This window comes from Pollicipes pollicipes, unplaced genomic scaffold (genome assembly GCF_011947565.3).
Source record: "Pollicipes pollicipes isolate AB1234 unplaced genomic scaffold, Ppol_2.1 Scaffold_4295;HRSCAF=5057_pilon_pilon_pilon, whole genome shotgun sequence".
NCBI lineage: Eukaryota > Metazoa > Arthropoda > Thecostraca > Pollicipedomorpha > Pollicipedidae > Pollicipes > Pollicipes pollicipes.
Window position 1 is genome coordinate 6202432 of NW_023596461.1, and position 24488 is coordinate 6226919.

The 24488-nt window shown below is 63.1% G+C and overlaps 1 protein-coding gene across 3 annotated transcripts in view; it reads right to left on the reverse strand.

The window, feature by feature from the left end:
• aPKC (protein kinase C iota type) overlaps positions 1-24488 on the reverse strand; it is an 88375-nt gene that overhangs the window by 61525 nt on the left and 2362 nt on the right. For all 3 annotated transcript variants that reach the window (XM_037219152.1, XM_037219153.1, XM_037219151.1), the window contains exons 2-4: positions 24296-24465; positions 21612-21733; positions 19956-20045 (exon numbers count right to left, since the gene is read on the reverse strand). In XM_037219152.1, the coding sequence (XP_037075047.1) occupies positions 19956-20045; positions 21612-21733; positions 24296-24348 (265 nt within the window). In that variant the 5' untranslated portion in view covers positions 24349-24465. The remainder of the gene's footprint in view (positions 1-19955; positions 20046-21611; positions 21734-24295; positions 24466-24488) is intronic.

A 24488-nucleotide genomic window follows, 5' to 3' on the forward strand; every position in this document is an offset into this window, starting at 1 on the left:
GCTCAGCGGAGGCGATGTGACTGGCCAACGCTTGGAGTTGGGGAGGAGAGTGTGGAGGTTCGACGTTCAGTTTGCAACATTATAAGCCTCATGTTAAGCCTCAGGAGTGTGAGAGGACACGTGCCCCCGTCTCTCCGGTGACACCGCCATCCGCCATCAGTCATTCGAGCTCGTAAAATAGCAATAGTGGTTGGTTTAGTTATCAACGCAAGTGACTCTTCAATTCGGCGAGGCCAAATCTTTTCAGAACCATTCCATCACCGTATCCCAAGTGGTTCCTGATATAATGGAATGGATTTATTTGTCGATTCGTACGGACGATGGATGATTTTTCCCTCTTGTTGAACAGGGCGGACTGTTGGCTCACTATAACGATAACGGTGTGCTCCTATGCCCAGTCTGCCCACCTGTCCGTGAGTGCATTCCCTTGCACGACCCCACTACAACGTGTCGGCCCGCGTCATGACCTATGACCTATATATGGTCGTCTCAAAGTCTCTGTAGCCCGACGACTACCACGCCAACCGTGCGTGCGACGCCGCCGACTTGGGCGAGCGACCAAACCCCGGCCCGCACTGAGCTCCACGCGGACTCGCCCTGCGCCGACTCCCCCGCGCGCTCCTCGACCGCCGCCTCCGCGGCGCCGCCGCGTCCGCTGGCGGCGCACCTGTGCGGCGAGCCTGAAGCAAGGCGGCACGTGGCAGGCGGACCGACCCATCGCCGGCACCGATGGCTACCCGCATGTCCTGGCCGTGCCGCCCCGGGGCGATGAGCAGCCGTCGGGGCGGAGCGAAATGCCCCGGCCCGGCGCGGCTCCGCGTCGGGGCCGCCCGCCGCCCGTGCGCCCGGAGCCGCCTGGTGAGCGACGGCAAGACCCCGACGCCACTCCGATGCCCTCCGCCCTCTCCCGTGCCGGGCGGCAGCGGCGCGGCTCTCGGCTACTGCGCGTGAGGCCGGCAGGGACAGCACCGTGGACAGCCCGCGCGCGTCCAAAGACAGCGAACCGCCGCGCGGTTGCCGCTCCGAATGACAGCAGCTGATTACATTCCGAGCCAGCCGCCCACGGCGCGGTGCCATACTGCAGCCGGCCGTGAGATTAATCGCCGGGTTATTAACTTTTGAATGCACAAAGCGGGTCAGGATATGCCGGCCCGACAACGACAGCAAGATTGCATTAAAGTTGCGAACAATGGCTGCGTAATCATCCGGTTCTGGAGTCGTCTCTTCACATGCGAAGGCAGTGTTGAAAAGACGGGCTGAAAGCAATCGGCGGGGAGTTCCAGCAGCGGGGCGCGTTTGAACAGCGTTCAGAACGGCAAGAACAATAACTGAGCGCGATGAACGTCATGCGCGACGACATATGCGCGACGGCGGGCATCCATGCTGCCTACCGAAATGCAGCTCTCAAAACTGTGCAGTGCGATGTTCCTTCCTGTTTTCGGTCTGTACTAGCGGTCTGCACACAATGCTCACAAAAACACGCAGGTAATGGTGATCAGCGACTGGCAACTTCCAGCGTGGGTTGCTCACGCCGCTGACGACATCTGGCACGGGTGTCGAAAGCCACAGACCACCGGCAGTATGGTATGCTGTACGGTAAGTTTCTCCCTGCCTGTCATTACCTCGCCTTGCATGGCTACGCGCAAGACGAGCTCTCGACCGAGCCGGCGCGCAGAACGAGGATGACACGGCAATGGCCGTCCGTCTGGGCCGGACAGCCGAGGCAGCTGCCACCGGAGGCGCAGCGAGGGTGCTCCAGCCGGGCCACCAGGTCGTAACGCAGTCCGCGCGGGGCGTGACTCAGCCCGCCCGCTGGGTGGCGCTGCGCCGCGCGGCCGGCCGGGGCGCACGGCCTGCGCCGCCGCCGCTGTCGCCGCCGTCGCAACCGTCGAGGCCGACGTCCGACGGCGCGTCGCCGTCGCGGATGCGGCGGCACCGCCCCCGCGTCGACGGCGCTGACGCCGCGCCGCAACATAAGGCCATCACGCAGATTGCCCGCCGACCCCGAGCTCATGAATCTCTGACGGGTCAGTGACGCCGCTGGCCCGAGTGCAAAGGCGTGAGCGACGCGGCGTCAGGCAGGCCCGAGCCGGGTTTTCGCGCCGCCGCCATACGCGGGCGGGGCTCGTCTTGCAAGGGTCGATGGGTGGCAGGTGGTGATGTAACGCAACACACGCGGTTTGGTGGTGTTCGTGATACTGGCTGATCGTGACGCGTGTAAGAGGGCATGACACTCGCACAGCTCATAAGAATGCCCCGTCAACTAACGAGCGCCTCGTCCCGTTTTATCAGCGACGTCGGGGTAGCAGTGCCCAAGATAAACAGGCAGGAGGCGATAACGAACAGTCCAGGGTGCACAACAAAGGCAAACATGTAAAGGGCACGCAGGGAAAGGATGGGCTTTGTGTTTGAATTCCTTTGCTGGTTCTTGCTAACAAACAACGCATACTGCAACTGTAATACCATGCCACGCAGGCAAACTGAGCATCCCTAATGGAGAATGCGTTCTGGGACGGTGGTAAGCTGCACCGAGGCCAGCGTGCGATCGACAAGGGAACGACACGATTCTTCAGCGAACAGGACGCATCGGACGCGATCACAAACGCGCGGAGATGCGACAAAACGCCAAGTCCGAAGACTTATAACGTATTGAGCGCCAGATAGTCCAACAGTGCAAGAGCGTCATCGCCGACAGAAAAAGAACGCAGCGGGCAATCTGACCAGTGACTACGACACCGACCGAGGCCTGACAAAGTAAAAACAAGAACATTCTCACTCTTGTTGTGGCGTCGCTAGACGCCAGGCGCCAGATGAAAATAAATGCGACTGCCTTTCGCTGCAATGCTAAGGCAAAAAGGCCCATATCGAGGAGCCGGTATTACCTGGCAACCATTCTTGCCGGCTTAACACGACGTGCTGGAGCAACATAGCACTAGCAACAAGCAATGCACTTTGTATCGCACAGGCAAAAAAGCTGTTGATTTCAGCCCCTTCGTCGCCTGTAATAGAGCCTGTCCGTCCTTAGGACTTGTGACGGTTTTACCAGCTTCCGGTCCTCAGGCTCCCAGCAACCGGCCAAGCATCTCAATGCAGAAGCGGACCTGAGCTTAAAGCAGGGCTTGGCAATACAGCGTCACATCAGAAGGATGTGGGCGCTGCCGTGACTGGTGCTCAAGATCATCATAACTTGATTAAAGGCGTGAGACTTCACACAAAAATCGGCGCCCTGCAGCTTGAAAATGCAAATAAAACGGCATCGTCTTTGCGATCTAACCATGTGACTAATCATCTAACCTCTGAATCTTACTTGATTAATCTGGCTAATGACCTCAAACAAACCATACACTTTTACTGATAATTAATCGCATCCGGCTTCTAGAAACTTCTCTTGATTTCGGGACAGATATCAAGCATCCGGAAAAAACCCGTTGGCACACAGCAGCTGTCATATTTTCAAAAAAGGATGCACGGAGCAAAAAAAAGTACTGACTCCCACGTTTGCCAGCAAATGCGGCACATCCGCCGGGCTTCGGCGGCAGTCCGCCAGAGGCGCCCGGGCTGGCGGCGCACCGTACCTGGCCGGTTCAGGTAGACGGGGCCGTCGGCGGCCGGCAGGCGGACGGAGAGACGAGGCGGAGGCGGCGGCGGCAGCAGCGGCCGCGGCCGGCCGCTGAACGCTGCCGGCGGCGGCGGCGGCGCGCAGCATAGCACCGGCTGCCGCTCGACGGTGACGGGCGCCGGCGCTGGCGGCGGTGGCGGGCCGCAGCAGGAGCGCAACGGCAGCGGCAGGGGCAGCGGCAGCGGCGGCGGCGGCGGCTGCGGCGCGGCGCGCGGTCGGCAGCTGGTGCGCGGCCGCGGCTCGGGCGACAGCCGACACTGGCACTGGCAGCTGCAGGTTGGCTCGCCACCCACTCCGGCGCTGTTGGGCAGGTAGCCGTTGCCGGGCCTCGCGGGCGCACGGCCGGCGTCCAGCCGCGGACGCAGCGAGAACGTGCTCCAGTAGCCCCAGGCCATGGCTGGCGGCGGCGCGCGCCGGCGCTGGGCGGCGACGCTCGGGCACCCTGTCGTGGCCCGGTGGCCGGTCCTGTTCCGTGCACTGCGCCCTTCGATCTGATTTGTACGGCCTATATTCCAACGTTCCACAGGCGCGCTCTTCTCGACTGTGGCGAAGGTCCCGTGGTTCGTCTTGCGTGGACCACTTCCGGCACAAACCAAGGCGATGTCCGCGCTGCTGGAAATCACTCGCATTTGTACTGTCGCACTCATCGCGCCATGCGACGTTGCGCGAGGAAAATCTCAGCCCTCCCCTCCCCTCCCCTCCTCTGCCGCTTCTCGCAGCGGTCATAGAAGTTCCGCTTTCGTCAAGAGGGCCATTACCGTACAACAACACATTCGTCTACTTCCGCAGCTTAATGTTCCTCCAGAGCTTGTTTACATAATGACTACAGCAGACTTCTCGTCGGCCGAGTAACATATATCGCTGATTGGTAACAAAACACCACCACAAGAACGCCCAATATAGCTGCTCTGGGAACGGATAAATATCCGCCATATCGCTCGAATCTAAATCCCAACGCTGCTACCATGAAATGCCTTTGACAGGCCAGAAGCCATGCGAATAACCCATCTAAAAAGCGCTCCCTTCAACCTGCGAGAAAGGATCAGCGACACTGTACGGCACAGTCTCCACACCAAACCGAGGATCCAAGACGATGGAAAGCGTTGCCGGCGCCCGCGCTATCAAACCGCTGGTCGTCTTCTGGATACGCCGTTTCCCTGGCCATAAAGGCGCTTCAGTGCCATAGTATGCCGACCATGGCGGCCACTGGAAAGATACTGGAGGAGGAGCGCCTCTAATGGCCGCGCGGGTCCGGCGAACGACAGTCCACCGGCCGGCCAAAAATTCGGTGAAGGTCGATGGCGTTTGACAGCGGAGGACGGAGCGGAGGAGGACGGAGGAGGACGGCACCCCGAACAGGGACGCAGCGGCCGGGGTGGCTGCGTGCGTGACCCTTCTGTCTCCCCTCCTCCATCCCCCCCCCCCCTTCCCCGGCTGCCGCCGCTGAACTGGGCGGCGTTCGGGTGCGGCGTGGCGGCGGTGGCGCCGGTGCTGTTGTGCGGCACAGTCTGGCAGCCTGGCGGCGGCGGCGGCGCCCGCAGCACGCCACGACGGCCGGACAGGCGCCATGATGGACACACGTGCGGAACGATCGGCGCGTGACTGTCACGACGCTCGCGCTGACCGCCAGCCCGGCCGCGCGAGCCAGATGCCAGCCTGCTGATGGCTTCCGTTCCTCGGCAGTGGGACCCAGCTGATGTCAGCCCGTCCCCCGCCTCGGAACGGGTTGACAAACGACAGAGAACGATGCGCGAGGGAGGGCACCTGCTCCAAAATACAGCCAGTGGGGTGAGTGACGGTTTCACGTGTTGACCCTATCTCGTAAATTCACGTCATGAAACCGGCTGCCGCTATAGCTCTGGGAGCAGGAAGTTATTTCATCGGGGACCTCCGACAAATGGCTGCTCGGTTGACCTTCGACCCTGAATGAGCGCACCACATATCGACCCCAGCATTGCCTGAGGCTGCCAGATAGTGGTTGCCTCAATGCCTCGTTGAAACAGAATCTGTTGATATCGCTTAAAAACAGGTGTGAGATGTGAGCGGGGCATTGACGGACATTAGGACGCATCCCTTCCCGCCGCGGAACCCTGATGAGCTCCCTTCCAAACAAAGGGAGAACAGCTCCCCGCCGCCTGACATGGGCAGCCTCACATTAGCACCAAGCGCGGCTCAATGCCCCGGCATCTTTCCAAAGTAAGCACGGCCTGCGTCGTTCTCAGCGGCGGCCGCGACGCCCTGCTCCGGCAGCTCCAAGCGCCGCGACGCCCTGCCCCGGCAGCTCCGAGCGCCACGACGCCCTACTCCCGCAGCAGCTCCGAGCGCCGCGGCTTCGGCAGCTCCGAGCGCCGCGATGTCCTGCTCCGGCAGCTCCGAGCGCCGCGACGTCCTGCTCCGGCGGCTCCGAGCGCCGCGACGCCCTACTCCCGCAGCTTCCAGCACCGCAACGTCCTGCTCTGGCAGCTCCGAGCGCCGCTCGTCCCGCCGGCGGAGGGGGGTCATTTTTTAGACGCCGGGGGGGGGGGCACCATCGAGGCGGTGGCGCCGCCGAGCCGCTGACTGGTCAAAGCCATGACCCCACGTACCAACAGCCAGCCGGCGGGGGCAACTCTGACGTTCGCTGAAGACTCCTCATGACACCCGAGTGGGGCTTGAGAGAGCGCTCCCATCGACGAGGTAAGAAAACACAGCCACCGGAGGTCATCGACGACTGGCGGCCGACCCCAACAACAGGCGCAGAGCGGTGGGTCTGTCCACAATGGGGATGGGGGTCGGCAGAGGTCAGGCCCCGTCAAATCTATCCGTCGAATCGGGCCACCTTCAAACGAACGGGTCGGGTCGGGTCGGGTCGGGGCGTACCAGGCCGAGCCAGGCCAGGGCACGCCAATGTCACGTGACCCCGCGCCTCCCATTCGGCCCAGCTCGACGACCCGGCGGGCGGCACCAGCCGCCAGCACGGCCCGCTAACGTCGTCACAGCGACGCCCGGCCTCTCAGCAGCACCACAAATCACCGCTCACGCCGCCGCCCGCCCAGTGGAGCGCACCGCCGCCAACTTAACCGACACAGCGCCGGCCGCCGAACGGCGCCGCTCGCTCCGCAGCACGCCGGCTCGGCCGGGGTCGAGGTCGGGTCGGAGTCGGGCGGTAACGGCGCCGACGCACGGCAGGGATGCCGCGGCTTTGCCTGCCATCCGCTGACGGTGGCCCCTTGGCTTTCACACCCCGGCTGGTGGTGAACCGAGAGGTGTTGGCGGTGGCAGTGAGCAAGAGGGCACGCGAGCGCGCTGCTGATCAGAACGGGCGGACCTGACGACATCGTTCACAGCGTCGAGGTAGAGCTGGACCATCTGGAGCACCGGAGATCCTGCCTGGAATAGCCCGAGGCTTGCCGAGCCTGAGGCAATGCACTTGTGAACATCACCGTATCTCCATTGCTGGGAATCTTTGTGGGGGACAACTTTTCACGAGTTCCATTAAAATAATTACTTCTGATTTGATGGGCGGTGGCTTACCAAGCAAGGATACACCGCATATAAAGCGTCCTCCCTCCATAAAACCAACGCGCGCGTATCAACGGGCATCTTTTGATAATCCCTTCAGCAATAAGTAAGTACAGTTTCAGGCTTGTTCATCCTGCCTCACATTTATACCAGATGTCTGGTTATGACCGCGGCCAGCGCGTCAGGGCGCCAGCACGACCCCGCTCGACTAGAACACCCACCCGACAATCGCGGCCGTGAAAACCCGTCGACACGCCCGGGGCGACGCCACAAGCCCGCGAACAGCACCGCACCGCCTGGTGACGACCGCGCCACGAACGGAGACCAGACTCGGCACTCCGGACGGTCCGGGCGAAGGCGCCCTCGGCCCGCCAGGCCGCTGTCCCGGCGCCGCGCCGCGCGCCGACCTCACACCAGCAGCCGCACTGTCCCGCCGCCCGGGGCAATCACGGCGCGCACACCCGGCCGGCGCTCGGGGCAGCCTAGCGCCAGCGCCACCGTACCTACCGCCAAGCACCCAGTACCCAGCAACTAGCACCCAGCACCCGGCAGCCGGCACCCGACGCCGGCCGGGCTCGGCCCGAGCCGCGCCCCGCGGCCGGCGCCGCCCGCCACACCCACCACGTGACGCAGACTGGCGTCGGCAGCGGCGGCGCCGCCGACGGGCGCCGCTATCGACGCGGCGCGGTCACGGGGCGCGGCGCCACGTACCTGGCCGGCCGGCCGGCCGACCGACACCGGGGGTCAGCTGGTCTGCGGTCCGCGGCGGGCCCGGCCGTCGGGCATGGCCGGTGGACCACACTGGACGTCCAGCACAGCTGGCAGAACCGGTCAGCTGGTCTCAGTGAATGGTTCGGCGGGTCTGGTCGGCTGAGTTTGGTCGGCGAGTCTGGTCAGCAGGTCTGGTCTGTGGGTCTGTTTGGCGAGTCTGGTCTGTGGGTCTGTTTGGCGAGTCTAGTCGGCGGGTCTGGTCGGCGTGTCTGGTCGACGGGTCTGGTCAACGGGTCTGGTCGGCGGGTCTGGTCGGCGGGTCTGGTCGGCGGGTCTGGTCGGCGGGTCTGGTCGGCGGGTCTGGTCGGCGGGTCTGGTCAGCGGGTCTGATCGGCGGTCTGGTCGGCGGATCTGGTCGGCGGATCTGGTCAGCGGGTCTGGTCGGCGGTCTGGTCGGCGGGTCTGGTCGGTGGTCTGGTCGGCGGGTCTGATCGTCGGGTCTGGTCGGCGGGTCTGGGCGGCGGGCCTGATCGGTGGGTCTGGTCGGCAGTCTGATCGGCGGATCTGGTCGGTGGGTCTGGTCAGCGGGTCTGGTCAGCGGGTCTGGTCGGCAGTCTGGTCGGCGGGTCTGGTCGGTCCTCCTATCGGGACAGCCAGAACAGGCAGCCGCTATTCCCGCCGACAGGCTCGGACAGGGAGACACAATGGCCTAGCTGAGCTCGGCAAGATCTAACGCGCCAGATGGCCGACCTAAGCCAGAACACATTAGCTGACCCACCGCCCAGCACACCTGGACGGCTGCGCGGGACAGCCACGGGCGCGGACATCACCGGCAGGCCAGTCCAGACCGCCCAGGACCGGTGCCGCGGCCAGGGCGGCCGTTTGGCACACCTCTGCTGTTGGCCCGTCCGGCCCAGCCATACGGCCCGGCGGGCAGCCGCTGGACATACGTCTGACCGGTCCGGCAGTGTCGGCCCGGTCGGCCAGCCCCGGGCCGGGCATCAGTCCCCTCGGCCGCCGCTAGGCCCGGTCCGCCGGCGCGGTCGGCCAGCCCCGGTCGGCCACCCCCGGGCCGACCATCGGTCCCCTCCGCCGGCCCGGTCGGCCAGCCCCGGGCCGGGCATCAGTCCCCTCGGCCGCCGCTAGGCCCGGTCCGCCGGCCCGGTCGGCCAGCCCCGGGCCGGGCATCAGTCCCCTCGGCCGCCGCTAGGCCCGGTCCGCCGGCCCGGTCGGCCAGCCCCGGGCCGGGCATCAGTCCCCTCGGCCGCCGCTCAGCCCGGTCCGCCGGCGCGGTCGGCCAGCCCCGGGCCGGGCATCAGTCTCCTCGGCCACCGCTCAGCCCGGTCCGCCGGCCCGGTCGGCCAGCCCCGGGCCGGGCATCAGTCCCCTCCGCCGCCGCTCAGCCCGGTCCGCCGGCGCGGTCGGCCAGCCCCGGGCCGGGCATCAGTACCCTCGGCCGCCGCTCAGCCCGGTCCGCCGGCGCGGTCGGCCAGCCCCGGGCCGAGCATCAGTCCCCTCCGCCGCCGCTAGGCCCGGTCCTCCGGCGCGGTCGGCCAGCCCCGGGCCGGGCGTCAGTCCCCTCCGCCGCCGCTCAGCCCGGGCCGGGCATCAGTCCCCTCGGCCGCCGCTCAGCCCGGTCCGCCGGCGCGGTCGGCCAGCCCCGGGCCGACCATCGGTCCCCTCCGCCGCCGCTCGGCGCCAGCTCCGCAACGTCAGCGTCAGCGCCGCTCGGTGGCCGCTCCCAAAGGCCAGACCGGGGACTGTGTCCGGCAACTGAGGCGACGAGCCGGCGCGCCGGCCGCGCGAGCGGGGAGCTGCAGAGGCGGGTGGGGGAGGGGGGGGGGGGCGGGTGTCGTGCACGCCCGCTGGGAGACGGCTGTCACCAGCAGCACGACCGCCGGTCTGTGCGGCTCCAACGGCTGCCAACGCCGGCGGCACTGACTGATCTGCCATTGATACTGATCGTCGAGATCAACGCTTGTCGCTGGTTGTTGCGACCGGGCTAAGGAGCACGCCGTGCGCGATATGCGGACACGGGTCCGTCTCGGGATCAGCAGTAAGATGCGCTCTTGACGCACTGGTGCTGACATATTTTCCCCACAAAAGCCGATCTGTTGAAACGGGCGACCACGAGTGACATTCACGCGACCCGACCCAGGTCTCCGGTTTGCTAAAACGTGTTTCGCGGTGAGGCGTCTGCTGGCGCCACGGCCTCCGGCGAGCGCCAGACCCGATGGTCGAGGAGAGCCAGACCGGCAGGCCGCCGTCCATCACACGACCCGGGCAGTCTGGCCTCCCCCGCCGGCCGCTGACCGGCCCTGCAGCAGACGGCCGGCCGCCGCCTTCAGCTCGGCTAATCGGCCATCAGTCGCCGCCGGCTGCCAGATGCGGGCTCTGCGCTTCACAGCGCCGGCGGCCGGCGGCCAGCCGCCTCCTCAGCCGGACACTGCGGGCCCGATCTCCGCCGCGCCAGCGACGGGGACTCCCAGGCTCGCGGTCATCACGGATCACCCCCGCGGGATCCAGCCACGCGGGCCCGCCGCGCCGGCAACGGGGGACTCCACAGCCACGTGGTCATCACGGATCACCCCACGCGGGATCCAGCCACGCGGGCCCGCCGCGCCGGCAACGGGGGACTCCACAGCCACGTGGTCATCACGGATCACCCCACGCGGGATCCAGCCACGCGGGCCCACTCCACACTCATCACTACACACGGGCCCACTGATCACCGACCATGGAGCAGCCCCAGGCGGCCTCGCATGTGCGGCATACACCACTGACCAATGTTTTTTATTAACTTCCACCTACCGCTGTTGTATTGGCCACCTGGGACCGCTTGGCCAGCTGGCGCCACACTGAATGCTGACAACGAACAGCGTTTGCTGGGATATCTCTGAGAAATGACCCCACTTTCAGACACTGAAGCTGGCGTTTGGTGTGTAACGCCCGACCAACGGCATCAGTACGTCAAGCCACCTGATGCAAGGCTTGAATGTCCAAAGAACTTATCAGAACGACGGTTCCTTTATCACTCTCCCCTCGGCGGCCATGCGATACACTAAGCCTCCCCCTCTCTTTCTCTTCCCCTGCCTGCGTCCCCGCATCGCCGCGTACATTTCGCAGCGCCTTCCCCGTAACACATACCAGCTGTCTGGCAAGGCACGCCCAGTCGCCTGCTGCTCTAACAGGGATATAAAACATGGAAGGTCGCCGCCACATGGCCGTGCTGGTCTCAAACTGGCGGGAAGTGTTTAACGGCCAGCCCAGCACCGGCAGCGGCAGGGGTAGCATAGGTGTCGTCTCCCTTTTTCCTCTTTTCCTCCTTCTCATCTCTGTCCACTCGATGATGGCGAACGCCGAAAATGAGTATTTGCATCTTCTGATATTTGCTCATCTACCAGCCAACAAGTTTTCAAGACCAAACAGGGTGAAAGGTTATGATCTCCTCTCAAATACAATGTCCTCCATCGATGTGGCGACTCGACAAATCAGGAATATGCAAACCCCCAGAAACATGCCGGACCAATTCCATCCTGAAATCCAGAAACATGCCGGTCCAATTCCATTCTCGCGTCCAGAAACATGCCGGACCAATTCCATCCTAAAGTCCAGAAACATGCCGGACCAATCCCATTCTGGCGTCCAGAAACATGCCGGACCAATTCCATTCTGGCGTCCAGAAACATGCCGGACCAATTCCATTCTGGCGTCCAGAAACATGCCGGACCAATCCCATTCTGGCGTTGGCTCTTTTCATGCCCCGCCATGGGGATAATACTTAACTCACACAAGACAGCGGAGCGGCTATACATCGGTCCTGCCTTGTTCCTGGGCCTGTTGTTTGCCGGAACTTCCCAGGGCCTGACCTCACCGCATACCCCCATGACGCTGGGGAGCTTCCAAAGACACCCCCGGGCGTCTTTACCTGCTCCTCCCTGAGTAGCGAGGCCGTCCGGCCGGCACGTCTCCCGCAGTGCAGAGGTCAAACTTCGCACGGCCTGACCGCCGGTCCCAATCGAGCACTGGATTCAGAGGCGTATGCGGAACCTCGCAATGGGAGTACAGCTCATACTGTCACTGAAAAGATTTCACCGTACCGCAGGCCACCAAGTTTTCTTGTATGATGTACAGCACCATCGCGTGTTTTAAGCCCACTTCTGTTTACGTCGGTACCTCGACTTTTTCATTACCTTAGTCTATTCCGACAGCTCATCATTCATTCCGAAATTCATTCGCATGCGAATTAATCCTCACACAAATATGATAAGAATGGCACGTGCCGCGCATCCCCTGCCCTTTCCGCTCTCGGACACAGCCCTGGCTCGACTGCCCCGCCCCCCCCCCCCCCCCCTTCTCCCAGGTTGCCGGCGGTGTCCCGGCAGCGGCGCCCACTACGCTGCCGGACGAAACCCAAGGCCGAAATGATAGACCGCTCGCGACGGAGCCAATGTTTGGCAGCCGGTGCCGACGGTGATGACCGCCGCCAGAAGGCGCGACGCGAGACGATGCATGCACGGCAGGCGCGCCGCCGACCAGCCGGGCCCGGCCCGCGGACCGGCGCGCCGCCGCCGCCGGTGGACGTCACCTGCTGCTCTCCACGGCACATGCCCCCGGCGAGAACGCCCGGCAAACGAGAAAAGTTGTCACATGTAGTTCGGAGCAGTGCCAATATGCAGTGACGGCAGACGACGATCGGCGGATCTCGCGATGCGACTCCCGTCGGCTTTATGTCGGCGGAAAAACGCAATACCACCCGCGTTGCACCGCTCAATGAAGCCGCGCCACGTCACCACCTCCCCAGCCGGCAGAGCGTCATCTCTCCAAACCAATAACCGGCTGATGCCCGCCTCGCCCGACCCGCCGTCACTCGGCTCTCCTCCCGAGCCCTGCCGGCCTGCTCTCGGCCGTGGCCTCGTCGTGAGCCGGCCCCGTCGGGGTCAGCGCCGGGCGGGGCGGGGCGGGGCGGGGCAAGGCGCGCCCCACGCCCCATCGACCCCGCGTCGGCGCCGACGCCGACCGGCCGCGGCGACGCCCGGCGGCGGCGGCGGCGGCGGCGGCGGTGGTGGTGGTGGCGCACCGCCCCGGCCGCCAGCGGGTGCGGGCGGGTCGCGCGACACCCCGAGATGGGCCACGCGGGTGGACACCCGCCGGCGCCAGGCGAGCGGCGGAGATGAGTCGTTCTGGAGCCGCCCTGGACGCCAACCTGGACCCGTCCTGGAGGGCGCCCTAAAGGACCCCCTGGAGGACGCCTTGGGGGACACACTAGAGGAGGCCCTGGATGACGCCCTGGAGGATGCCCTGGAGCCGTCTTGGAGCCGCTCAGGATGTCCTGGAGGATGTCCTGGAGGATGTCCCGGAGGATGTCCTGGAGGATTTCCTGGAGGATGTCCCGGAGGACGCCCTGGAGTCGCCCTGGAGTCGCCTTGGAGCCGCCCTCAAGGACGCCCTGGAGGAAGCCCTAGAGCCGCCGTTGAGGACGTTCTGGAGGACGCCCTGCAGAGTTTCCTGCAGCCACCTTGGAGCCGCCCTTGAGGACACCCTGGGGCCGCCCTGGACGGCGCGCCGCCCGGCGGCCGGTCCGATCCGGTCGCCGCCGCGACGGTACCTCGCGGACGGCGCGCGGCCCACCTCCGACTGATTGGTTCATGTCGGTGCGTCGACTTGATTCCGGTCGAGCGAAGGCACGGCCGGTCAATAGCCGCCGACACGAGACGGTCGGCTTATATGACACGAACCGACCGTGCATGTTAAGCTCGCCCCGTTCCGTGATTTCAATTCTGCTGCCTTCTCGGAACATAATGGCGTGTTTGTATGCTCAGCGCCATCAATAACGCCGGCACCTGCGGGCGTAAGCCACCGCAGCCATTTCCAGAGCGCTGTAAGATGCATCGCCACATCACACGGCATCGACATATGTCACGCTGGGGTCACGGCGCCGCAAAGCCTGGCCTATTGAAGCTGGCTTTGTCCTTTTAGCCGAGCCCCAAGAGCCATCAGATACACTGCCGAGTCGACCTCACAGTATTGGTCCCGCTATTAGCGACGCCGGGGCGATTTTGTACGGGTCATAACGCCCGCTGGCACAGAACACAAGTCGTCGCATGCCGCTGACTGCCTTCGGACCGGCCGCAGGGCGGGCGCCGCCCACACGCGCGGCGCCTCCCTCTCCGGCCGCCCGCTGCTGGTGACGGCCCGCCGGGGCTTCCCGACCCGACGCCGGGCGCGGAGGCACGGCGGGCGGCTCGCGGAGCGTGGGCTCCCGCGCCGGGGGTCGAACGAGCTGCGTCCGGACGCCCCCCGCCCATCCCCGGTCCCGTCACTACCCCAGCGGCCCACTGCAGGCCAGGCGCCAGGTCAGGTCAGTCGCCAGGCCAGGGCAGGTCAGTTGTCAGGTCAGGGCAGTTGTCTGGTCAGGGCAGGTCCGGTCAGTTGTAAGTCAGGTCAGTTGTAAGTCAGGTCAGTTGTCCGGTCAGGTCAGGTCAGGTCATGTCAGTTGACAGTTGCCAGGTTCGGTCAGTTGTGATTCAGGTCAGTCGTCAGGTCAGGTCGGTTGTCAGATCAGATCAGTCGTCAGGTCAGTCGTCAGATCGGGACAGTCGTCAGGTCGGCCGTCAGGTCGGTCGTCAGGTCGGCCGTCAGGTCGGTCGTCAGGTCGGTCATCAGGTAAGCGGATCAATGTCCTGTGGGTGGCCGCAGCCAATCAAGGCCTCAAAGCCGACCGCGGCGAATGCTGGAAAACGCCCGCACGATTTAGTGCTCAATAGCCATTTAAATGGAACTGATCAAGAACGAAACGTAAATCATGAACGCCATCGCTGAATGTTGATTTTGAGCTGCTTGGACCATGAAACATGCATATGAATATCACGCAGTGGACATAAATCAAGCTCGTTTGCCATGGCCTGGCACATTTGTAATATTCCACGACACAATGCTTAGAGACGGTCCGATTTATTTTCAGCACACGCTTCGCACCGGCCAGCTGTACGGGCCAACAGCACGGCAGCCAGCGGGTCCGTATTCCCCTGCACGGTAACCGGGCCCCAGTGCGTAAACACGGCTGTCCTCGTGGGAGCAGCCACACAGACGTCACCGACCGGACCGTGACGTGACTGGTTAACCGGCCATGACGTCACTGGTCGGGGTCGGCGTGACGCAGCCGGCGCGTCGTGTTGACCTGGTCGGCGAGGTCACGGTCACAGAAGGGAACCCTCGCGGCCTTTCCGAAAGCATCTGCCGCGCCCTCTACGGCCGTGAGCCACCTCACCTGGCATGTCATCGCCAGGCGGCGGCACGCTTGACTCAGAAGCCCAAGGGTGTGCGTTCAAAACTCCCAGCAACTGTGTTTCGATTCATCCTCCGCAGTAAGGTTCCCCGCAGCGTTAATGATCTGTCAGTTGCACGCGCCGTAAATAAGCCTCACACCACCACAGACAACGTTGGTCGGGTCGGTGGTGCGCGTGCGACAGCGCTAGGTGGCCCGTATCGCCAGCTGACGCCGCCGGGCCTGGAGGGGTGCCGACTCAGCGCTGCCGGGAGCGACCGGCCGGCCAGCGGCGCCCGCCGGCGGCCGGCGCACACACCGCGTCGGTGCGTGGCGCCACGTCGCGGTGCCGTCAGGGGCGACTGCAGGCGCGGCAGTCTACCCTGGCCTACCCTCGCTCTACTGCTGCAGCAGGCCTCCTCTCGCTCCCTGTTCCTACCACTCCTTACTGTCCTCCTCCTTAGGAGACTCCAGTCCTGTCGCTGACTAGCGGACAGCTCCGGTCAGGGCGACGTTCGGTCGGGTCACGCCCTGGGCCGATTCCCGCCGCCAGTCGGCACATGAGGTCAGGCAAGGTCAGTTTAGGTCGCGGCCGGCCCGCTCTGGCTGTGAGTACGTAACTGGTGTCGAGCCTAGACTTCAGTCACCCTGTCAGCGCGCGGGCTCAGCTGGCCGGCGTCGGTCTCCGCCAGGTGTGCCTGTCCCGGGTGGGCCATCTCAGACTAAATTCTGCCGCGGCAAAATCCTCCACGGGGTCACGGCAGCTCGGGTTGGCCCGAAGTACAGCTGGTGGCGGCGCCAACGCGGAAAATCCCCCCCGGGACTGAGCGCTGGGCCAATCCTATTAGAGTGCTAATTAACTCATCTCACAATTTACAGCTCGTACAGTGCGCGTATTCGCTAAGCGTCAGCATCCCCATGTTAACTATGCCGCCTGGCAGCGCGCTGCGGACCGCGCTGTAAAAACTGGCCGGACTGCCTCCCACTGCCGCACGCTCTCGGCTTCGCAGAGCGCGACCGAATCGAAGAGCCGTTCATCGCCTTCTTGAACAACAAGCTGCAAATGCTGCAATTTGTGTGTCGTCTGGCATTCACCGGCAGGCAAAGACGCCTGGGAAGTGAGATGCACGGCTTCGAACAGTGCATAAAATCCCAGCCGGGAAACGATCAATACCGCGCCGGCCAGACCGAACGTCCAACGGGTCACAAAACCCGACGTCCAAACCGTCGCACGCCTTGCGCGTCCGCACAACTCCTCCTCGAGCCGTCATTCAGCGCGGTCGGCCGGCGCCCGGTTCGGCGGGTCGTCTGTTGCGCCCGTCGCCACCAGACGCTAATCAGCGCCGGCAGATGCGCTGACGCCGCCCCGCTCTGCCCGGGCCCGAGTCAGCTGTTTGGCCCATTCGCCGGCGGCTCCATCCAATCACTGTCCCGAGCGGCGCGCCAACTTCTTTACCAATCGCCGCGCCCTATTTCCAAAACTGGGAGCCACTCCGGCGGGCCCGCGCAAGCGACGCCATCATTAGCCTCACTTGATAAATTTGCAGACCCAGCCGGGCGACCTCTCGCCTTCTCGTCAGCCGCCGTATCTCCGCGGGCGGACCGGACCGGCGGCGCCCCGGCGCTCACAGCGCGGGCCGCGTATCGCACGCGACTCATCCATCGCGGCAGGATGATGGGGCGGCAGATGGTGTTTTGAGCCGGCGCGGCGCGTACACCGCGGCCGCCGGCGACCCCGCCGGCCAGCGCGCGCCCCGGCGGCCACGGCCCACTGGCGCATCGATTTCAATCGTGGAGGTTTGGGCGCCGCAGCGCTGCCCAGACCGCACGGAGGGGCGTCAACATCGGCGCCGACACGGCACGGTGGTGTCAACACCGCGGCGAACACGGCGTTGGGAGGGCGCCAACACCCGCGCCGAGGAGCCACGCAGGAACGGCGCGTGGCGGTCGGCGTCACGGTCAGTGACGCGCGAACGGGCGGCAGGGCCTAACACGGAAAGGAGGGCAGACAACGTCGCACGACCGGGCGAGTCTCATCACCGCAGCCAACACCACAGTCAACGTCTCAGTCGACATGACGGGGAGGGGCGACAGCACCGCAGTCATTACCAGTCACCGCGGCAGGGAGGGGCGTTAGTACGGCAGGGAGGGGCGTCAGCACGGCAGGAAGGGTCGTCAGTACGGCAGGGAGGGGCGTCAGTACGGCAGGAAGGGTCATCAGTACGGCAGGGGGGGGGGGGCGTCAGCACGGCTGGAAGGGGGCGTCAGTACGACAGGGAGGGGCGTCAGCACAGGCGCAGCCAACACCACACAGCGGGAGAAAACCTCAGTCGATACGACAGAGACTGTCAGCGCCACAGCTCACACGACAGCCGGAATTACAGACAAAGGGAGAAAAGTCAACACCGCCCAGCACACTGAGCCGTGAGTGGCGTCAATACCACATCTAAAAGCCGCAGAACTCGGCCAAAACACCGACTAAGGTCAGCTGGTGTGGGCAGAGGTGTCCACACCACGCGGCACCGCGGCAAACACCACTCAAGCTTACGGAAGCGACGGCACCACGGCGGCAGGAGCGGACGGCGGCGCGGGGAGCAGGTCGACATCGAACGCCGCCATGCCACCCAGCTCAGATGGCGGCGAGCGGCCGGGAGAGAGAGCGCCAGCCTCGGCACACACGGCGCGCACGGCGCACCCGCCTGCCGCCGCACAGCCGTCCCGCCGGCGCACGCCTCACGAGTCGCGGTCGCGTCCGCGGGGGCAGCCGCCGCGCGTCGCTGACGAGCCTCCGCGGCCGTCGCCGCACGCGGCCAGCACCAGCCGCTGTGCACCGGACACCGGGCGGCCGTCTGTCGCGCGCGCGCCGGACTCGTGCGCCCACCGCCGGCCAACGGCCCACTCCGGATCGGGTTTCACACGTGCGGTGATCGGGTTCACACGTCACACGTGCGGGGTGTGTGGTGCACAGCGGCGCCACGGCAGCGTGGCCTGGGCGGCCACGCTCGCCTCCCGGACTGGACGGGTGATGCACCCCTCAGGCATGCATCCCCAGGTTCCAGAGCTCGGACCGACTGCCGGTGAGTGAGTGTGGACCGACCAAACACCAGCTGTTTCCAAACAGGATCGCCCATACCGCTCAAAATAATGATCTGCGAATTTGACGAAATTGAAAGTTTCTGGTCCGTGGACGACACGACCACAGAACTGTCGGTTAATGCACGGCGCGCCGCATAGCATGCGATCCTCAACGGATCGCGCTCAGCAGCAACAGGGGCTATCGTTCTCGTTTTTCCTTCTTTGTTTTGTTTTTCTTTTAGTCTTTCATCGCACGCATTTCATCCCCCATCGCCATCCCAGTTTTACACAAATCATTGCAACTGCTCAGTTCTTCAATTTACACTCATTTGCTCGTAAACCCAGAGCACTCCACATACGTGTGCTATTTTGATCACACTATCGTCGTTGACGCTGTCAAACGACCGCTCCCAGACAGCCAATTGTCAGAGCACGTTCCACGGAGGAGTGGTATAGCTGTGGAGCATTCGCTACTCCCGTGATAAGGCAGCCAGCGTATGGTGCCAGCGGAGCACAGATATTGTGCCATGTCACGAATACCCATGCCCGCCCATGAATACGCATTTCGGTTAATTCTTCGCATCCTTTTTCGCGGTATTGTGTTATTTGACTACATCATGCTGTGGAAACCCCGTACCAAGTTGGTACAAAGCTTGTGCAGTCCACCGAAATGCTGTAACATCGGTGAAAATGGTCTTTTCGACCTTTGAGAACCTTTTCGACGTTGCTTACTGAGCGTCGTCTGGTCGTTCCCATTTGGGATTTGTACCTTAACACGCGCCCGGGTGGCCGGCTAGATACCCTTCGTTCGGGTGGGGGGGTCAATTTGGACCCCCCTAAGATCTCGGAAACCGAGAAAGCTAGAGGCACCAAATTTCCAGTGTGTCTTGACCTATACGTGAACTCACTCAGGTCAAATTTTGAGCTTCCTATGTCATGACCTTCAGGTCAAATAAGGTCAAACAAGGCCAAATTCTACGTTGGTCACGAAAGTGCCCCCAGAACCTAGGAAACTGCATCTATGCAAAAATTTAAGAGCCCATTTGAGGTTAGTGACCTTGTTTGACCTATTGTAGGTCATGGTGACCAAAATCACACAAAACTGCTCTGAGTTTTGCATTTGAACAACCGACAAAGATTACGCTAGGCAGTATGTTCATAGAACAAAATGTCGACCCGGGTCATCTTAGGTCAATGACCTTTTCTGACCTCCAAGAAGTCAATGGAAGATGTACAATGCGGTTCCTGCTGTCAATAAACTCGAAATGAGCACCACAAACTATCTCATACGACAAGCCCCAGAGTCATAAATCAGGTTGGTTGTGGCCTTGGTCTGACCCTCATACCTGACCTTAGGTCAACGTTATTTGCTCATTCAATATTGGTAGTGCCTAAGAAAGCATATCAGAGATGTATGGTTTCATCAAACACTACATGGACGATTCCCTTGAACTTGCCTTCGCTGAAACCATGGCCTGACTTTGACCTGCCATAGCTCAGCGACCTTACAAGGTACATCTGAATTTGTATCTTAAACGATCCGCCATTCAATTGTCTACAGTTATGCAAAATTTGGCGCGGCTACGTACCGCCGTTCGGAAACCATTCTGGAAAAACCTTCGGAGGGGTCAACTCGAACCCCCCCCCCTCCCCACCCCACTCAAGCGCGTGTTAAGAGTTGGACACAACTGACTTGTCTGGCCAGCACCCATGAGTGTGTTGGCTGGAGCGCGCCTGTCGGGGGATTCCCTGAAGCCCACATCATGAGGCGGCGTCACTCACCGTGGATGGTGATCTCCGAGTCCTTGTTGACCTCGTACAGTCGAATGGCCTCCTCCAGCTCCTCCTGGGTCGACAGCGTACACGGGTCGCCTGCCGACGGATCCCAGGCATGACGTCACAGTACTGCACAGACGAAACGACGCCATTGGCGCACGGCACGGGCTTAGCTGCGTCACCGGTGCACGCCACCAGCGGCGTGACGTCACCGGAACATGTCATGACGTCACCGGCCCCCACAGCTCGGGCGAGCGGCCGGGACCCGCATGCTACGACTGGGCCTTCAGCAGCACTGCCGCCAGCCGGCGACGGCAGAGCTGTTGTCTGTGGCCTTCTCACGAGGCCGCACGACATGTGAGGACGCGGCAGCGGCCGCCTCGCGGCCCGTCCTGCCGGAGGAGGCGGACGAGGCGCGCGCGCCGCCGGCCCGCTGAGCAGACGGGCCCGGCCGCGTGACGGCCCGCCCGGCCGGACAGCCGGCTCAGCCCAGTGGCGGCTGACGAGGCCGCGCCGGAGGCCGACCCGCGCCCGGCGCCCACCGGCCGGCCGCTGCCGTTACGCCGGCAGCAGGAGCGTGAGTGGCGTCGAAGGTCGGGCAGCGGGCCCGCGATGCCCGCTCAGGCTGAGCTGGCGGGAAGGCTTAACGCCTCGCAGCCCGGGCTTACCGAGCATCAGCGTCAAATGAGCTGGAAAGCGACAGCGAGGGACGCGGATCCAGCGGCACGCTGATACACGACAGCTTTCATTAAGCGCCCGTGCAGGCATTTAACTGCAATGGTCTTAATGGCCGAAGCTCCCCGATAACACAACAGTTGAGAGGAGCGATCACGCAACGATGAGCATTGTGGGTTTCTGGCATAGCATGTACTTCGTCACGACAGCCGCCGGAGACCAAGAGTGGGGGAAAACTAAGACAAAAAGCAGTCGGAAAAAGCGCAGCCCACTTACGACAGACTGTCAGTTCACTCCACATCTCGCTGGAGATTATGAGCACTCCATTCATCCACTTAATGAAAGCTTACTTATCCCGACTAAAAGCCAAGCACGACGTCAGAAAAGAGCCCGAAGAAATCCGAAAGGCAAACGAAAGCTGACTTCGTTTCAAGACCCGCACTGCCATTGCAACTATGCGCATTTTGTACACCACGCATGACGAATGAACCAGACTATGACTCAAACTAAGCTTACAGGTGGTTTACAGCCGAATATCAAATATCTTATCTACAACTCTGGACACAAGAGCGGAATGATCAGATCCACACCAGCTGCGCCCAAAACCAGGGCCGGCTCAGTCACTGCTGAATGCCGGGGTCCCGGGAACACTTCCGTCTTCACCACTGCACCCACAATGAATGCCGGGATTACGTATGCTCTCAACGACGCCTCAGCTATCGTTCATCATATCATTCTCCTCAGCTATCAAAGCTATCGTTCATCGCTCATCATCACCCGACTAAGCAAGTATCGCGAGTTTCAAAGTGAGGTTGCTAACGACTTATTACGACCATAAGACAAGACAGGCGACACTGCCAACAGCCGGGAGCGTCGCCTTCACACCGCTCGGCTCGCTCGGCTCAGGGGCGCCGGCCTCCGGGGCGCGGTGCCGCAGGCGGAGAGGGCGCGCGGATTGGGCGCGCCAGAGAGCCGGCCCCGTCTCACCTTCCTCGTCCACCCATTTAACGGTGAACTGCTCCTGCGGCGAGAAGCGGCACGTGTCCTTGATCTCGCCCACCAGCGCCTCGAACCGCATCGCCGGGCTGATGTAGGTGATGTAGAACTCCCTGCCGGACGTCGGGAAGGAGGACGTGTTCAGACGGCGACAGCAGCCATCGGTATTAATGCCGCTGCTGATGACGAGTTGGGGGAACAGCAGGCGTCACCAGAACACCGTGCTAAGCACCGGTGGTAGTGACAAGCCTATTACTGAACACGAAACACAATCAAATGTTTTGTAGTTTTAAGCGCCATAGAAATAACTCAGTGGATACGATAACCGTGCGTAAAAGGCCTGTGTGTCTACGAGTTTGTATTCGCATCGTTGCATCGTTGCATCGATGGTCCGCACCTGGTAAAGACTTATGCGCAATGCAATCAAACGCAGGTTAAATGGTTGTCACTCATCTCGTCTCAACGCGAGGGTCGACTAACTACGACAAATCGCCTGCATTCTCGCCTCAGGACCGCTGGAAACGCTCCACCCCACAACCAGACCCCAATCAACCGGCACGAGCGACGCCAGGCAACAGCAGGCGCGGTGACGCCCAAACTTCCCGCCGCCGGGAGCGATATGGCCTCCGAGGTGAGGACGCGAGGGAGCACCGGCGGGTGCTGACGTCCGATAGTGATCCGCTCCGGCCTCCCCGCAGTTCCAGGGGCTGTCCGGTGGACCATGGCAACGCCCCCGCTCCGGCTTCCCCACGGCTCCAGGGGCTGTCCGGTGGACCGTGGCAACGCCCCCGCTCCGGCGCGAGATCCACCCCGGCATGACTGTGTTCATACGCAGCACCCGCTTCGGCGCAGGATTCACCCCGGCATGACTGTGTGCCTACGCCGCACCCGCTCCGGCGCAGGATTCACCCCGGCATGACTGTGTGCATACGCGGCACCCGCTCCGGCGCAGGATTCACCCCGGCATGACTGTGTGCATACGTGGCACCCGCTCCGGCGTGGGATTCACCCCGGCATGACTGTGTGCATACGCCGCACCCGCTCCGGCGCAGGATTCACCCCGGCATGACTGTGTGCCTACGCCGCACCCGCTCCAGCGCAGGATTCACCCCGGCATGACTTAGTTGATACGTGGCACCCGCTTCGGCGGGATTTATCGTGGGATTCATCCCGGCATGACTGTGTGCATACGTGGCACCCGCCCCGGCGTGGGATTCACCCCGGCATGACTGTGTGCATACGCGGCACCCGCTCCAGCGCAGGATTCACCCCGGCATGACTGTGTGCATACGCCACACCCGTTCCGGCGCAGGATTCACCCCGACATGACTTAGCTGATACGTGGCACCCGCTTCGGCGGGATTTATCGTGGGATTCATCCCGGCATGACTGTGTGCATACGTGGCACCCGCTCCGGCGCGGGATTCACCCCGGCATGACTGTGCGCATACGCCGCACCCGCTCCGGCGCGAGATTCACCCCGGCATGACTGTGTGCATACGCGGCACCCGCTCCGGCGCGGGGTTCACCCCGGCATGACTTAGTTGATACGTGGCACCCGCTCCGGCGGGATTTATCGTGGGATTCAACCCGGCATGACTGTCTACATACGTGGCCTGATACGGTATATCGGGCGCTTAAGGAGCAGCGATATAGGGACAGAGGGGGAGAGGGACAGAACGGGAGCGGGAATGGGACAAAACTGGAGGAAGCGGGAGCGGGACAGAGCGGGAGTGACAGCGAATGGTTCGGACCGGCACCGCCGTTCTCGTGCCCTCCAGACGACACGGACACAGCTGAAAGGTGCCAGCTGCCTGCGCGTAGGTGGTGCGCTCAATGGGCTACAAATGACATGTTATGTCAGCTCCCACGTGTTGGGGCACGTGGACTTTCGACTTGTGCTCCCCATTTTGTCCCACAAACAGTTGCGCGACGTCTTTTGGCATTGAACACAAATAGTACTGATGTTACTAAAACCTTTAGGCGGTTCCGCACTGATTCCACACTCCTTACTTGATGATAACGTCAAGAGGAATTGTGCCAGGCTTTGAGGCGGGTCTGAAACGTGGCCGTGTCGGCGGCCTCTGGTGGCAATGCGGTCTGCAGAGCTGATCACTTTGTTTATGTGACGGCGGCGTGGCTGTGTGGTGGGCGCCCCCAACGGCACACAGCACGTGATGTGTGGAAAGACAGATGACCTAGGGGACGGTCCCGGCTATCCCGCCGAGGCCGCCTGAGGATGACCACTGTGATCAGTGGACCGCAATGACCACAGCGTACAAAGTCACTTATTTGCCCTTGCGTGCTCGGTTTCCAACTAAAAAAAAAACGCATCAATTAAACCTCCACCTAAAAACATGAAGCCGCGGGCATGCGGAACAGACTGAGAAGTGTGACGCTCCGCGGACGCGGCGGCTGTCCCAGCACACACTCCATTATTGCCTGGTTACCTCCGGGACCGCTGACAGCGAGCCACGCAGAGAGCGTGGCCAGCGCAGCCTCGCCACCGACCCATCACGCGGCAAGGTTCACCACGATGGGTAGACGGCTGTGGAGAATTCTTTCGGCTCCGAGCTCTTAAACCAGCTGGGACCACGCCGTCCGGACGAGGGCGGCGCCGGCGCCGACGGACAGCCGGCGGCGAAGGACGCCCGGCGTCGGAGGCCGCCACTCACCCCTTGTAGGCCGTCTTGACCTTGATCTCGTCGGGCACCTGGTCCTGGGTCATGGTGCGGCTGGTGGGGCGGCTCCGGCTCCAGCTCTGGCTCTGGCTCTGGCTCAGGCCTCAGCTCGGCTCAGCGTCGCGGTCGGCGTCAGATAGGGGCGAGGGGGTGGCGCACGGCGGCTGTGGATGCGGCGTTTGATTAG